Here is a 17,432-nt window from a genome sequence, read left to right as displayed (position 1 = left end):
ATACTGGAGCACAAATTAATGTAATATCAGAGACTAATTTAAAGATTAGACCCAGACCAAAGATGTATGGAACAAAATTGAAGGTGACAGGATATTCAGGTACCAATATACCAGTGCAAGGAGAATGCATGGTCAAAGTGAAACACAAGGACAAAGAGCACATGCTAGCATTCATCATGGTACCAAAGGATGTACAGGCCATACTAGGTTTAACAGTCTGTGAACCTGGTAAAAAGAGTCCTCATTATGGAAAGCGAAGGAGAGACCATCTATGATGAACTCATGAAAGAGTACAATGACCTATTTCAGGGTCTAGGCTGCCTTCCAGGAGAACACATGATCAGAGTGGATAAATGTGTGCCACCGATAATACATCCATGCAGAAAAGTTCCATTTGCGCTTCAAAAGCAACTAAAAGCAGGAGTTGGACAGGATGGAAAGCCTGAACGTGATTCAGAAGATAGGTGAGCCAATGGAATGGGTGAGTTCACTCGTTGTTGTGGATAAAAAGAATGGAAAGCTTAGAATTTGCCTGGATCCAAGAGATCTAAATAGAGCAATAACTAGAGAACACTTTAAGATTCGGACGCATGAAGAAATCATGTCACAGTTTGCAAATCCAAAGTTTTTCAGCAAGTTAGATGCATCATTAGAATTTTGGCAGTTAAAATTGGATGAAGCAAGTTCAAGATTATGCACGTTCAATAGTCCATTTGGCAGATACAGATTCCTAAGGTTACCATTTGGAAATGCCTCAGCTCCTGATGTGTATCACAAAACTGTCCATATGGTCTATGAGCACCTGGATGCAGTTGATACTTCAATGGATGACATCATAGTCTGGGGAACCATGAGAATAGAACATGATGAGAGACTAAGGAAAGTGCTGGAAGTAACAAGGAAAGCAAACCTGATTCTGAATAGAGAGAAATGCTAGCTTGGGGTGACAGAACTAACATTTGTCGGAGATATTATTGGCAGTGAGGGCATCAGACAAATCCCAGAAATGTGCCCACCATTGGGAACATGCCAAGACCACAATGCAAAAAGGACGTACAGAGGTTTAATGGAATGGTCAACTATATGGGAAAATTCATATCCAACCTCTCAGAAAAGATGGCTCCATTGCGATGACTAACAGAAAAGAACATTGTCTGGGAGTGGAATCATGAGTATGAAAAGTAATTGGAGTGAACTAAAGAAACTGCTCACAGAGGAACCAGTTCTGAGGTTTTATGACCCAGCAAGACCTATCAAGATATCATCAGATGCATCACATAGTGGGCTTGGTGCAGTTCTTCTGCAAAAATATGATGACTGGCAACCCATTGAGTACGCCTCTCACTCAATGACAGACGCAGAGATGTGATACATTCAAAATGGAAAGGAGCTGCTCATATACCTGTGAAAGATTTCATCAGTTTGTGTCAAGACAAGCAATCAGTGTAGAGACTGACCATAAGCCCTTGATTGTGTTGTTCCAAAAGCCATTAAATGAATGTCCATTTAGAATACAAAGAATGATGATTAAGCTGCAACGCTATAAACTGAATGTAACGTACACTCCGGATAAGCTAATGTACACAGCAGACATGTTGTCTGGACCTGTTGACACCAAACACCAAAATGTATAACTGCAATTTTAACTTTAATATCAGGAACTTACATTTTCATTATTATCAACATTGTTAACATTTTTTAAACTTGTTTTGTGTGTTCATATATACATACACTAAAATTTGAAGAGTGAATAAGAAGCATGACTTCATTCTATAACAGGAGTCTTTAAATTTGCTCTATGAGTCTTTTAGGAGGATTCACGCATCTTGACAATTTCCTGATTGATCGTCCTTGAATCTGAGTTATTGCCTTAGACGATGTCTTCTCAGCTGTGCATTCAGGTTGTTCAACAGTATCCGTCTTTCCATCTACTGCGGCTGGTTCCATTTGAAGGTCTCGACAATTTCTTTGCAGAACAACACCTTTATCTGTCTGAATGATGTATGATCTTGGTTGGATTTCACTAAGGACAGTTCCCTTCTGAGCCCATAAGTAAGACCAAGCCTTACTTGGTCACTGGTTAAGAGTTCCGGTAGGTTTTTTTGTTCCTCTGTCAAAGTAATACTTTTGCTTTTATTTCTGTTGTTTTTTGAACTTACTCACATTGATCACAAGTGCACCGCCCATATCAGATGCAAAAATGGAGCTCATAAGGTCAGAGACAAACAAAGATGAAACACTGAGACAATTGAGAAAAAAACATTTTGAATGGATGGCCCAACATGAAGCAGGATTGCTCACCTGACATTTCAGAGTACTGGAACTGCAGGGCAGAACTATCAGTGGTTGAAGACATCATCTACAAAGGAAGCAAAATCCTTATCCCAAAGAGTCTGAGAAAAGAGATGCTAAAAAAGATCCATGGAGGACATCTCAGAATCGAAAAGTATAAGAAAAGAGCACGAGAGGTGATGTACTGGCCAAGTACCAACAACTTGCTCCTTTTGCTTACATTAGAACTGGCTAGTCCCACTGTAAGGTTATTCAGATAATATTAACTTAAGTTTCTCTTTCTCTTTTCCCTTACTAATTTGTCAATCAGATGATTTGTTAAATATTATCACTGTGACAACTGTGGGTTCATCCTCTCAGACATTTCCTATTTTCTTATTCATCCAACTCCCATCCTCTGCAAATTAAAGCTCACATTTTCTAAATCTTGCCAGTTCTGATGACAGAGCTTCAGTCTGAAACATGAACTTGGCTTCTCTTTCCATATGTACTACCTGACCTATCAAGTATTTCAGGCCTTTTTTTTTATTTTGGATTTTCTTTGATTTTTATTAACTAGTATTTAAATCTAAGTTTATTGCATAAAAAGATTGGGGTTCAAGTGGGGTAAAAGGGTTACACTGTGATGCAGTGGTAAGAATAGTTGTCTCACAGCTCCAGTCCAGATTTACAGTACTGACCATTTAGGGTTTGCATGTTCTCCCCGTGATTGCATTAGTTTCTCTCTGGTGCTCCAATTTAGACCAAAGTAAATTAAAGTTGACAATTAAACTAGCAAAGATATGCTGGTAAATTAATTAGCCAAGGTAAATTATTATTTTATGTAAGTTAATGACAGAAATAATCAAAGGAGAGTTGATGTGCAGAGAGAGTACAGGTGTACAGTACAGGAAAAGGGAGAATGGGATTCTAGGATTACTATCCTGGGAGCTGGTGTGGACTCGGTGGGGTGAACGTCTCAGCTTGGTTGAACAACAGTGATCTTCAAGTATTTTAATTTTAATGTTAATGGTGATAACAATGAGTTTATTGTAATTTCTTTCTTTCTTTCTTCTTTGGCTTGGCTTCGCGGAAGAAGATTTATGGAGGGGGTAAATGTCCACGTCAGCTGCAGGCTCGTTTGTGGCTGACAAGTCCGATGCGGGACAGGCAGACATGGTTGCAGCGGTTGCAGGGGAAAATTGGTTGGTTGGGGTTGGGTGTTGGGTTTTTCTTCCTTTGTCTTTTGTCAGTGAGGTGGGCTCTGCGGTCTTCTTCAAAGGAGGTTGCTGCCCGCCAAACTGTGAGCCGCCAAGATGTACGGTTTGAGGCGATATCAGCCCACTGGCGGTGGTCAATGTGGCAGGCACCAAGAGATTTCTTTAGGCAGTCCTTGTACCTCTTCTTTGGTGCACCTCTGTCACGGTGGCCAGTGGAGAGCTCGCCATATAACACGATCTTGGGAAGGCGATGGTCCTCCATTCTGGAGATGTGACCCACCCAGCGCAGCTGGATCTTCAGCAGCGTGGACTCGATGCTGTTGGCCTCTGCCATCTCGAGTATTTCGATGTTAGGGATGAAGTCGCTGCAATGAATGTTGAGGATGGAGCGGAGACAACGCTGGTGGAAGCATTCTAGGAGCCGTAGGTGATGCCGGTAGAGGACCCATGATTCGGAGCCGAACAGGAGTGTGGGTATGACAACGGCTCTGTATACGCTTATCTTTGTGAGGTTTTTCAGTTGGTTGTTTTTCCAGACTTTTTTGTGTAGTCTTCCAAAGGCGCTATTTGCCTTGGCGAGTCTGTTGTCTATCTCGTTGTCGATCCTTGCATCCGATGAAATGGTGCAGCCGAGATAGGTAAACTAGGTGACCGTTTTGAGTTTTGTGTGCCCGATGGAGATGTGAGGGGGCTGGTAGTCATGGTGGGGAGCTGGCTGATGGAGGACGTCAGTTTTCTTCAGGCTGACTTCCAGGCCAAACATTTTGGCAGTTTCCGCAAAACAGGACGTCAAGCGCTGAAGAGCTGGCTCTGAATGGGCAACTAAAGCGGCATCGTCTGCAAAGAGTAGTTCACGGACAAGTTTCTCTTGTGTCTTGGTGTGAGCTTGCAGGCGCCTCAGATTGAAGAGGCTGCCATCCGTGCGGTACCGGATGTAAACAGCGTCTTCATTGTTGAGGTCTTTCATGGCTTGGTTCAGCATCATGCTGAAGAAGATTGAAAAGAAGGTTGGTGCGAGAATGCAGCCTTGCTTCACGCCATTGTTAATGGAGATGGGTTCAGAGAGCTCATTGCTGTATCTGACCCGACCTTGTTGGTTTTTGTGCATTTGGATAACCATGTTGAGGAACTTTGGGGGGCATCCGATGCGCTCTAGTATTTGCCAAAGCCCTTTCCTGCTCACGGTGTCGAAGGCTTTGGTGAGGTCAAAAAAGGTGATGTAGAGTCCTTTGTTTTGTTCTCTGCACTTTTCTTGGAGCTGTCTGAGGGCAAAGACCATGTCAGTAGTTCCTCTGTTTGCGCGAAAGCCGCACTGTGATTCTGGGAGAACATTTTCGGTGACACTAGGTATTATTCTATTTAGGAGAATCCTAGCATAGATTTTGCCTGCAATGGAGAGCAGCGTGATTCCCCTGTAGTTTGAGCAGTCTGATTTCTCGGCTTTGTTTTTATACAGGGTGATGATGATGGCATCACGAAGGTCCTGAGGCAGTTTTCCTTGGTCCCAACAGAGCTTGAAAAACTCATGCAGTTTGACATGTAATGTACATATGCATCAAAATTACTTGTTGCAGCCAAACGGATGCTTTTATCAAACATCTACAATAATTTACATTAAATTACCTCAGTATGGAAAGAGATAATAAATTTAAAAGAGAATAAATATTCACAGTTACAAGTAGTGCAAGAAAAAAATCAGTAAATGAAATAATGCAATAGTGTAGACTGGTCTTTTTGTGGTTCTGGAGTAGTTTATGGTTAGATGATTAAGGGGATGTTCAACCACCTGACAGTTGTTGGAAAAAAACTGTTCTTTAAGTAGAGGTTCTTGACTTCATGCTTCTCGAAGATAGCAGTGAGAAGAGGCTGTGACGAGGATGATGGAGATCCTTTACGATGTTGTTTGTCTTCTTGAGACAGCACCTCATACAGATGTCTTCCATGAATGGGAGGTCAGAGAGCGTGACGGATTTGGCTTCATTTGGTACTTTCTGCAGCCTTCTGTATTCCTGGGCACTCAAGTTACCTAATCAGGCTAGGATCCAACCTGTCAGTATACTTTCCTGGAGAAGTTTGACTGAGTATTCAACAATGTACTAAATCTCCTCAGACTTAGATATTTATGTGCTTTTTTCCCTGTAGCCCCAATGTGCTGGATCCAGGAGAGATCCTCTGACAATAATCATGTTTGTTATATACCTAGTACAATGTGCCTATGCACAAAAATTCTTACTTGCTGCTGCCAAGCAGGTACATTGTGTTTTTAATTTTTAAAAATTTCTTGCACTGAGTCAGATCAATAACAACATCCACAAATGATCATCATCCATATATACTTAGTGACATTTCTTCTTTTTCCCCATTGTGTAAAATAACTACAATAGGATATATTAAATTAAATTAAAAAGAGTTAATAAATACAAAAGATAGATAGGTAACATATTTTTATTGTTTTAATAGTACAAGCAATAAAAAAAGGCTTATAATCGTGCAGATGATAATTTTTATGGTGCCAGAGTATTAGTAAGGGGAAGTTCAAGAGCCTGACACTCATTGGAAGGAATCTGTTCTTGAACCCAGAAGTGCTGGACTTCATGCTTATTTACCTTCTTCCGAAAGGTAGTTGTGAGAAGAGGTTGTGACCAGGGTGAAAGGGGTCCTTTCTAATGTTGGCTGTCTTCTTGAGGCAGTTCCTCAGATGTGGTTGACGCACCATCAATACTTCAAAGATCTAGAAGTTGCCAGAACGATAGGCTTTGAATCGCTTAAAACTGTACGTACACTTGTGTTGCTTGGGCTGAGTCCAAAGCTTGTACTGGGGGAGGGGTCTGAACGTAACAGCCTTAATTAGGGGATTCCAAGGGGAGGTGTCACTGGTACAGTCAACACGGGCCAGCCATACACATAGTAATACAGTGGTATCACCACATTCACCCCCTCTTTTAAAAGAAAGTCCAGCGGGGGACAAGTGGGTTTAGTGTTCATCACAGGTTCAGTCGGTCCGGAGGTTTCGTCTGGCTTTGCGACCGCTGTAGGCCAGCTGCAGGTAACTTAGCAATGTGATGTGTGTCAGCAGGCTGAATGTTGGCTGGTTATTGGTGTCCAGTGGCTAAAATGGGGCAGCTGGGTCAAGGTTTGAGATTGGTGTGTGGCAGGTGATCATGGGAGGAGGTTGTACTGAGTGGTCAGTAGGGGTCCTGAGGTCTCCTGTGCATGCTAGGTCCCAGAAGAAGACAGCATCCTCTTGTTCATCTGGGTACGCCACATAGGCATTCTGGGGGTTTGCATGGAGGAGATGGACCTTTTGTCCAGGGGGTTGGACTTATGGCTCCTTGCGTGCCTCCAGAGCAGGACTGCTCCTGGATATGTCAACCAAGATGGCAGAGGAGTCTCCGACGTTGACTTCCTGGGGAAGGAAAACAGTCTTTCATGTGGGGTGTGTGATAGTACAGACCTATCACCAATGTATATAGTTACAGTATCTAGAGTGTAATGACTGTGCTTACAGCGATTGGCTGAGAGCTTAGCCACGCCTACTGTCTGGGCCTTAAAGGGTTGTGTCCCTAGCCAGGTCGGATCATTCCGGACTGGTCGGCCACCTGTGAAGAGCTCCTGTCTTTTGCTAATAAAAGCCTTGGTTTGGATCAACAAGTCTTTGGTTCTTTCGACGAGCTCTACAATTTTATTAGCAAAAAGAATTTTTTTTAAAAGGGATGGAGCGTCTGACTCGGCCAGAAAAACTTGACATCGACCCACAGTCAGCTACAGCCTTCAAAGGCTTTAAGTTCTGGCTGTTGAACTTTGAAAACTTCCTAAGGCTCATTGAGGTGGAGGAGGATAACCAGCGTCTAACAGCATTGCTGTCTATGGTGTCCTTGAGAGTCTACGAGAACATCCAGGATGAGACCACTTACACTGCAGCCATAAAGGTACTGAACGAACTGTACGATTAACCAATGAACAGAGTTCATGCCCGGCTCGTGCTTGCGTCGCGGAAGCAACAGCCCGGCGATTCCAGCAGAGCATATTTACAAGTTATAAAGGTGTTGGGCAAGGACTGTAACTGTGTGGACAAAACTGCTGCCGAGATCACAAACGATCTCGTCCGGGATACCTATGTGGCCGGGCTCCGATCGAACGAACTGAGGCTGCGCTTGCTCGAACAAGGGGTAGAAAAACTAGAGGACATGGCCCGGATTGCCATCACAATGGAGGATGCAGCCTTAAAGTCAAACGAGTTCTCTAGGGACTGGACCCCACGTTCTGATGTGAGTAGAGTGCCCTTCTACCCTACCACCCCCCGAGATACTGACGGCCTGTTGGCTGCTGCTCCACTGCCCCCTGCGAACCCAAGATGTTATTTCTGCGGGAGGGACAAGCACAGCAGGTCCCAGTGCTCAGCAAGAAAAGCCAGGTGCCAGAAATGCCTTAAAAACGGCCACTTTGCTGCAGTCTGTAGGTCTAAAATGGCCGCCGGCAAACACAGTGCCTCGTGTGAAGCCCAACCGCCACTATCCCATTCAAACTCTTCTTCCCCAGAGCTCTCGTCCAATGAGAGCGAGGGCTCCCCTGCACGGCAACGCCTGATGTCACAGAGATGCTGAACCCAGAAGGGGCAGCCCACCCTCGCAACCATGGTGTTGGCCCGCCTCTCACCCCCGTGCGGAACACTCGACCCAGCCTCGGTCCCGACTGTAGAGCCCGCTATTGCCACGGCCACAGCCACCCCCGGGGCTGACGCTACCGCTGCTGCTGCCACTGCCACGCATCACGGATGTGGTGAACCAGATTGCTCAATTCCGCATATTCTCCACCATTGACCTACGTTCGGCCTACCACCAGCTCCCGATCCGCTGTGAGGACCGACCTTTCACGGCCTTCAAAATGAATGGGCGGCTGTATCAATTTCTCAGGGTACCATTCAGGGTCACGAATGGTGTCGCGGTCTTCCAGCGGGAAATGGACCGGATGGTGGTCCAGAACGGGCTAACTGCTACCTTCCCGTATCTGGACAATGTCACCATCTGCGGCCACGACGCGCAGGACCACGACGCCAACCTAGACAAATTTCTTCAAAGTGCCGGTTGGCTGAACCTGACCTACAATTTTGAACGGGGTAGTGATGCCAGATCCTGACCACAAGCGTCCCCTAATGGACTTACCCCCCCCCCCCACCCCCATACCCAGAAAGCACTTAAACGCTGCCTGGGCTTTTTCTCATATCACGCATAATGGGTTCCACACTATGCCGACAAGGCGCGTCCTCTTATCAAGACCATCTCCTTTCCCCTCTCGATCGAAGCCAGAGCGGCTTTCGATCGAATCAAATCCGACATCGCCACTGCAACGCTGCATGCGATCAATGAGTCTGTCCCATTTCAAGTCGAGAGCGATGCATCCGACTTCGCCCTGGCAGCCACCTTGAACCAGGCCGGTCGGCCTGTAGCCTTCTTCTCCAGAACCCTCCAGGGTCCAGAGAGTAGACACTCCTCGGTCGAGAAGGAGGCCCAGGCCATAGTTGAAGTGGTGCGTTGTTGGAGTCATTACCTCGCTGGGAGATGCTTTACACTGTTGACTGATCAACGCGTGGTCTCCTTCATGTTCAGCAACACCCAGCGAGGTAAGATAAAAAACGACAAAATCGCCAGATGGAGAATTGAACTCTCCACCTTTAACTATGACATCCTGTACCGGCCTGGTAAGCTTAACGACCCGCCTGACGTGCTCTCCAGGGGGACGTGCGCCAGCGTACAGATGGACAGACTACAGAAACTCCATGAGGCGCTCTGTCATCCAGGGGTCACTAGGTTTGCCCACTTTGTGAAGGCACGCAACCTACCCTACACAGTCGAGGAGATTCGCTCCATTACCCGAGCCTGTTCGGTGTGCGCTGAATGCAAGCCCCACTTCTTCTGTCCGGGGAACTCCCATGTTATCAAAGCAACCTGCCCCTTCGAGCGTCTTAGCGTAGACTTTAAGGGGCCCCTACCGTTGACCAACCGTAATAACTACATCCTTACGGCTGCCGACGAGTACTCCCGCTTCCTGTTCGCTGTGCCCTGCCCAGATACCACCGCCACCTCAGTGATACAGGCCCTTCACAGTATCTTCGCCATTTTTGGGTACCCCAATTCCATCCACAGTGATAGGAGGTCCTCATTCATGAGCGCAGAGCTGCAACAGTGCCTTCTGGAGTGTGGTATCGCTTCAAGCAGGACCACCAGCTATAACCCACATGGTAACAGCCAGGTCGAGAGGGAGAATGCCACCATCTGGAGAGCGGTTACACTGGCTCTCCGGTCTAAAGGTCTCCCCACCTCTCACTGGCAGGAGGTTTTCACTAGTGCCTTACACTCCATCTGCTCCCTCCTATGTACCGCAACAAATGCCACCCCCCACGAAAGGATGTTCCTTTTCCCAAGGAAATCCAAATCAGGAACCACTGTACCGGCATGGCTCACCGTCCCTGGCCCCATCCTTTTGCGACACCACGTCCGGCACTCAAAGAACGACCCCTTGGTCGACCAAGTGACTCTACTCCACGCGAACCCGCATTACGCCTACGTTGAGTTCCCAGACAGGCGGGAGGACACTGTTTCGGTGCAGGACCTAGCTCAGGACGCGGTAGGTCCAGCAATCCCCCCAACCCAACCTTCCCCAACTCTTTATTCCCCAAGCCCCGTGCCAGAACAGAAGGACCAACAGCACCCTAATGACCCGGGCCACCCTGCCGACAACAAGGCTAGAGAATTAAGTGAAGGAGCGGTCACACTCGACGAGCCTGCTGGCGACACCACTCCAGCGACCCCAATCCCGGCACCACGGCGGTCACACTGGATGGTCAGACCTCCTGACCGCTACAGTCCTTAACCTACCCCTTCCATTCATTCTCTCCCTCGTTTTTTTTTCCTTCCCTTCTCCCTCTTCAGCCCTTCCACCCCAGGGTCAGTTCTCCAAGAAGGGGTGAATGTGATAGTACAGACCTATCACCAATGTATATAGTTACAGTATCTAGAGTGTAATGACTGTGCTTACAGCGATTGGCTGAGAGCTTAGCCACGCCTACTGTCTGGGCCTTAAAGGGTTGTGTCCCTAGCCAGGTCGGATCATTCCGGACTGGTTGGCCACCCATGAAGAACTCCTGTCTTTTGCTAATAAAAGCCTTGGTTTGGATCAACAAGTCTTTGGTTCTTTCGACGAGCTCTACAGGGTGGCATTGGTGGCAGTGCATAGGAAGGATCTAATGGCATGGAGTGTCTCCTGTCAGTGGAAGACAGGTAGACCTTTTGACTTCAGGGTTAGAAGTATTGCCTTCCAAACAGTGGCATTTTCCTCTCTTGCTGGCCATTCCCTCAGGGGTTGTAACTAGTGGTCCTGCTGGTGGTGATACCCCTTGTCAACAGGTACTGACGCAACTCAACACTCATGAAGGAGAGCCCTTGTTTCTGTGAATGTAGCTTGGGTACCCGAATAGGGTAAAGATGTTGTGCAGTGCTTCACGATGGTGGCAGTGGTCAAGACCAGGCAAGGGATGGGATAGGGGAAGTGGGAGCACTCGTCAATGATGTTGAGGAAGCACACGTTACAGTTAGTGGAGGTCAGGGTCCCTTGAAATCTATACTGAGGCATTCACAGGGTTGGATGCCCTTTTTCAGGTGTGACTTGTCTGGCCGGCAGAAGTGTAGTTTGCACTCTGCTCAGACCCAGCAGTTTCTGGTCAACACCCTGATATCCTCAATAGAGTAGGGGAGGTTTTGGGCTTTAAAGAAATGGAAAAGCCTGGTGACCCTGGGGTGGCAGAGGTCGTTATGGAGGGATTGTAATCAGATGGACTGCGTGCTGGTGCAGGTCCCCCAGGCTGGTACAAGATGCCATAGTTGTAGGTGGAGAGTTCAATTCTCCACCTCAGAATCTTGTCATTCTTGATTTTACCCCACTGCTTATTATTAAACATAAAAGCTTCTGCACATTGGTCAGTCAACAGGGTAAATTTTTTCCTGGCCAGGTAGAGCCTCTAATGTCAAACTGCCTCAAAAATGGCCTGGGCCTCTTTCTCAATGGAGGAGTGTCCAGAATTCAGACCCCTGGAGGGTGGCGGGAGTAAAAGACTATAGGTCTGCCTGCTTGGTTAAGAGTGATGGCCAGGGCAAAGTCGGAGGCATCACTCTCCACCTGAAATGGGTTGGATTCATCCACGGCATGCATTGTGGCCTTGATGATGTCTCCTTTGATGTGAGTGAAGGCCTCCTGGGCCTCTGTCAACAGGAGAAAAGAAGTGGCTTTCACCAGGGGCCAGGCATTGTCTGCAAAACTAGGAATCCACTGAGCTTAATACAAAAAGAACCCAAGGCACTTTTTCAGAGCCTTGAAGCTGTAGGGCAGTGGGAGTTCCAACAGGAGGCACATGTGGTCAGGATAGGCAGGTACGAAGTGTGGAATATGCACTTGTTTTTGTTATAAGTGAGGTTCAGGCTTCTGGGCGTTTGGAGGAATTTGGCTAAGTTGTTGTCATGATCCTGCAGGTCGTGGCCACAGATAGTGACGTTGTCTAAGGAGGGGAATGTGGTCCAGAGCCCATGCTCGTCCACCATTCGGCCAGCTCCCTCTGAAAGATGGAGACACCATTTGTGACCTGAAAGGGACCCATAGGAAGTGGTAGAGGCGGTCGTCTGCCTCCTCCGTGGTGTATTGGCAATCCTCTGGGCATATGGGGAGCTGGTGAGAACCCAACTTAAGGTTGATAGTGGAAAATACCTGGTACTTGGCAATTTGATTCACCGTGAAAGTGATACGGGGAAGGGGGTATGTGTCCAGCTGTGAGAAGCGATTGAATTGTTTCTCTATCTTCTTAACCACTACTACCTGAGCCCTCCAGGGGCTTGTGCTGGGTTCAATGATCCTCTCAGTCAATCTCAATCAGAAGCTGTTGTACTTCTGACTTGATTAAAGCCCTGTCCCCATAACTGTATCACCTGCTCTTAGATCCTGGTACTTGGCAATTTGATTCACCATTCATGACCTTGTTTCTACAGTGACCTTGTATTGGCCTCAGTCATATTTGTCCAGAATAGCCCTGTGAACAGGGCAGGGAGGGGATCTGGAGTATGGACATTCCGCAGGTCAGCTGAGGTGGAGAGGAGGCCAGGTGTTTTAAGAATTGGTGGATGCGGACCGTGGCGGGGGAGGGGGGGGGTTGCAGTGGGGCCTGTCATACTCCATGGTGACACTCCTGAGCTGGCTCTGGAAGTCTAATCCCAGTAACATGGGCACAAAGAGCTATGGCATTATTAGAGGTCTAACATTTTTATACTTCGTGCCACTTGTGGTCAGTGTTACAATACAACAGCTGTGGGTCTCTACCCATTGGGATTTTGAGGCCATGGAAATACTGTAGGTTGCTGGGTGCATCGTGAGGAAATAGTTCCATACCGTGTCTGTGTGTATAAAACTCTCTGTGCTCCTGGTATTGGACAGACAATTCATTGCACATCCATTTACCTTGATGTCTATCGTTGCATGGGCTAGTTGGTGAGGGCTATTCTGGACAAATATGACTGAGGCCAATACAAGGTCACTGTCCGAATTGCTGTGGGTGAGTATGACCATGGCTAGAGTGAAGTTGCTGTCTGATTGGTAAGATGGTGGCCCCCATGGCATGCATGCGGTGTTGTTTGAGGCTCAAAGTTACACCGGAAGAGACGTCATCTGTGGTGGCTGCCCTAACTGCTTGCACATGGTGCTGCTGGAGAGAGAAGGAGGCTTTGACTTGTAGACTTTCACGTAGTGCCCCTTCTTCTCGCAGCCTGCATCCCAGGTGCTCAGTGGTGGGAGCGGCAGCATGGGAGGAGTCGAAATGCTCTTGCGTGGTGAGGGTCTGGGAACCCTCATCCCAAGATGGCGGTGCCCACATTCCCCACAAAGCAGCTGCGATTCCAGAGGAGAAGGAGTCTATGTTGTGGATGGCTATTTCTAGCACTTTGTCTAGTTTTTCTACAGGTTCAGATCACCCTGTTCCTCCAACAGTCTCTGGCGAATATAGTCCAATAGTTCACAGCAAAGGTATAGATTGCATTGGAGCCGAACTTGGCTACAAAATCATTAGTGAATAGAGCATGGTACTAAGTACACAGCCTTGAGGTGCCTCTGTGGTGATGGTCAGCGAGGAAGATGGGATGTTGCCAATCTGCATTGATTGGGGTCTGCTGATAAGGAAGGATGAACAGTCTCAGATTCCTTAGAGTAATCATAAATTTTCCTAGCATGATGGTGTGTAACACTAAATTGTAGTCAATGATCAACACCCTGACGTACGTGTTCTTGTGGAACAGATGGTATAAAGCAGAGTGGAGAGCCAATGAGATGGCATCTGCCATTGACCGGTTGTGACGATAGGTGAACTGATGGATTCACGCCCTTCCTGGGAATAAAAATGACTTGCTCCCAAACCAGCCTCTGAAAGCACTTAATCATGGTAGACGTAAGTGACACTAGCTGATAGTCATTGATGTCCTTTTGAAACTAGTGAAGTCCTCCGTCTATAGCAGTGAGATGTTGAAAATGTCTACTATAACTTCAGCCAGGATTTGAAGGATATCTTTGTACCAATGAGATTTAAATTTATGGCTCGACCACAAGAGAGTGTAAAATGCAGAAGCAATTAATTTCGGGACCAATTAAGTCTCCTAAAATGGAAAGTAAAATATTTGAGTGAAGGAGATATTTTCATCGCTGACAGGCCAAACTAATCATGCTTTATTTCTTTGTCAGGAAATCTGTGAGAGTCCAAAGTTCATCATTGGTGGAGCCTCGAGAACTGATATTTGTCAAGGAGATTTGGGTAAGCCTATGTTTCTAATCCCAGAAAATACTTAGGAGTTGAAATGGGACCTATACTCAATGCTTGCACATCTCCTCACCTGCTGTTTTGAACAAAACTGGCTCAGATCATGGTTAGAACGATGAAGGGAATGTTGAGGGAAAGCACATCAGCCAGCATGACCAGCAGGTCTTTGCGACCTTTGGTTTCACCAGGCACCAAATGTGCCACACATTCAATACTAAAATTGGCCACCAAGTATGAGGACCTAAAAGAGAGTGAAAATCTTTTTTCCATCAACCTGGAATCATGCATACAATCGAAAGGGGGCACAGTAACCAGCTTCAGGAACCTCCCTCCATGATTCCCATGGATTTCTGTAAACTACAGCAATACAGTGTTGGTTTGACATCAAAAAAGTAATCCAAAATATGAAAGGGACACATAATTCATATATTGTTATGAGCCATTTAATGACCTGCCTCAAACAGAAAGAGAATAATTTCTTAATTTGCATGTACTCAATTTACTAATTTTTGCTTTAACACCCTTGACCCATTCAGATATGTATTGTTGATTTAGGAAGCGATTTCTTCCAATCATGCACCAGTTTCTAGCCATTAGAGCACATGGTACCCATCGTGCATTTCACCCAGCCTTCTTGAGTGACAAAACTTTTTTGTCCAGGAACACAACTGTAGATGGAGGAGTGATTATTAAGCTCTGGCTTCTCAGAAGACACATCCTGGCCTTAACCTGGTCCTCCTACCATGGTGGTGCATTGTGGTTTGTGGTCTGCCCAGCCCCATATTTACCAGGTGCAGATGTGGAGACCCCCATCTCTGCCCAAAAGCTCTCAGACCGCTGTGTGTGGTCTGAAAGGCATCAGGGGGATGACAGTCTCTTCAATCCCCCCCAAACTGTGGCAACTGGTAAAACACAATCTTGGCTTTGCAAGCTGCAGAAGCTCAAAGGAGTCTTTTCTTTTTTAAGAAAAATGCATTGAAATAAATCATTAATATTATTAATGAAATTTATTTTAAAAAAAATTTCAGATCTAGGAAATCCAAAGCTAAATCAGAAAATATTGGGAACACTCTGCAGGGAAGGCAATGTCTGTGGAAAGCAAAAAAATTGGGTCTGAGACACTTGTCAAAACTCTAATTAATTATCAATTTAAAAAATGATTTTAAAAAGTGACTAGAGACTCTGTTCTGGGACCCCTGCTCTGATTTTTATAAGTAATTTGGATGAAAAAGTCGAGGATGGGTCAGTAAGTTTATAGATGCCACAAAGTTAGAGGTGTTATGGATAATGTAGAAGAGTGTCGTAAGTTACACAAGGATGTAAACGGATGTGGAGCTTGGCAGAGAAGTGGCAGATGGAGTTCAATCTGAATAGGTGTCAACCGAGAAAGGGATGCTTTTTAACAGAGTTGGTGACATTAGTTCTCGTTTCCAGGGGCATAAAGATCTCTGAATAATTAAAAGGTCTTGTCTGACTGGGTACAACATTCCTTTAAACAAAGTGTCCCTCAGTGTGCCAGGGTCATGTATGGGGATTGGTTTCGAATCAGGGTGACCAGATTGGTGTCTTTCTTCAGAGCTTTCATTTGCTGTTGGGCAGAAAACATGAGGAAACTCTCACTTCGATTGTCTCATCTTCCCCTTAAAAATATACTTTATTTATAACATACATAATCATGCAATTATGGCATGTAGCATGTATTCATATTCATCATACAATAAATTAATTTCATTCTCTTAGAATGTCTTAATGCCACCCATGAAGTTTTGACTGGCTTTTACACAGGACCCACTCCCCAGGTGTCCAGGTAGCAGCAGGACCGTAAACTGTGGTCCTTCCCTGTAGAGTCTATGCATTGGCTATAACAAGCTTCATTGCTTCCTTTAGTACATCCTCCAGCATTTGGGATTATCACTTTGAGACACCTCGTTGTACAGGAAGCCCAACAAGTTTAGACAGTCTAGAGCTGCTGATCTTTCATCAACAGTTGAACTCTGTCTCACTATGTGTCCCTGAGAACAGGCGATATATCAGAAAATCTTGACAAAGACCGTTGCATCCCTTTTCAAGCCTTCTTGGAAAATACACAGTCAATGAGAGGGTGGACAAGAAATGGTTAATGTTTCAGATTAGCAACCGTACCTCAGAACTGGGAAACAGTGAAAAACAAAGTAGTTTTCAGTAGGAGAGAAGATGGGGAAAAATGCAGAGGATAAAACGAATGTCTTTGATATGATGAGACCAAATTGGTTAATGTGAGCAGTTACTGCTCATTGTGCATCCCTGCCTTTCCTATTCTGGATTTTGGGCTTCCTGCCGGAAAGACCACAGTCTGTTTGGGTCGGTGGCAGAACATTGAGCTCCGAAACGCTGAGCACTGGTGCACCTCAGGACTGTGTGCTCAGCCCACTTCTGTTCACACTACTGACCCATAACTATATTGCCAGATCCAGCTCCAACAGTGACATCAAGTCTGCAGATGATAACTCACAGTACAATGTTTGCATACCACCAACTGAAAACCTACTTGAAGGACAAATTGGGAAACAGGCTGAGGTTACCAGAAGGAAGCAGTTTTGAATATGTGATTACAGACACAATGATAATTAAAAGATTTATAACAAACATGTACATCAAACTGCAAGAGAAAGAGAATGATGAAATAAGCTGTAAACCCAAACAAAAGTGGGAACAAGATCTAAACATTAAGATAAAGAGTGAAACATGGGAAAAGCTATGCTCTGGAACTATGAGAAATACAATAAACACGAGGTTACGCATGATACAATATAATTGGTTACACAGGCCATACGCCATGCTCCAAAAGTTAAATAAATGGGACCCAACAGTATCAGATAGATGTTTTCGTTGTAAGAAGAAAACGGGAACAACAGTACATGCAATTTGGGCATGTGAGAAAGTGGAAAAGTTTTGGGAAGATCTAAATCAGGTATTAAATAAAATCACAAAAAATAACATACCAAAAAATCCAGAGATCTTTCTTCTAAGTAATATAAGAAGTAAAGAACTTGGCCTCAATTTGGATGAAGCACAAAAAAGATTTATTATGATAGCATTAGCTGTAGCAAAAAAATGTA

General features: G+C 45.6%; 1 protein-coding gene across 1 annotated transcript in view; it reads left to right on the top strand.

Moving 5' to 3' along the window:
* capn3a (calpain 3a, (p94)) overlaps positions 1 to 17,432 on the top strand; it is a 198,180-nt gene that overhangs the window by 66,294 nt on the left and 114,454 nt on the right. The window contains exon 3 of the mRNA XM_069917243.1: positions 14,259 to 14,328. Within this exon, the coding sequence (XP_069773344.1) occupies positions 14,259 to 14,328 (70 nt within the window). The remainder of the gene's footprint in view (positions 1 to 14,258; positions 14,329 to 17,432) is intronic.

The sequence above is a fragment of the Narcine bancroftii genome, chromosome 2 (assembly GCF_036971445.1).
Source record: "Narcine bancroftii isolate sNarBan1 chromosome 2, sNarBan1.hap1, whole genome shotgun sequence".
Classification (NCBI taxonomy): Eukaryota; Metazoa; Chordata; class Chondrichthyes; order Torpediniformes; family Narcinidae; genus Narcine; species Narcine bancroftii.
This window is presented reverse-complemented; position numbering and strand designations above follow the sequence as displayed.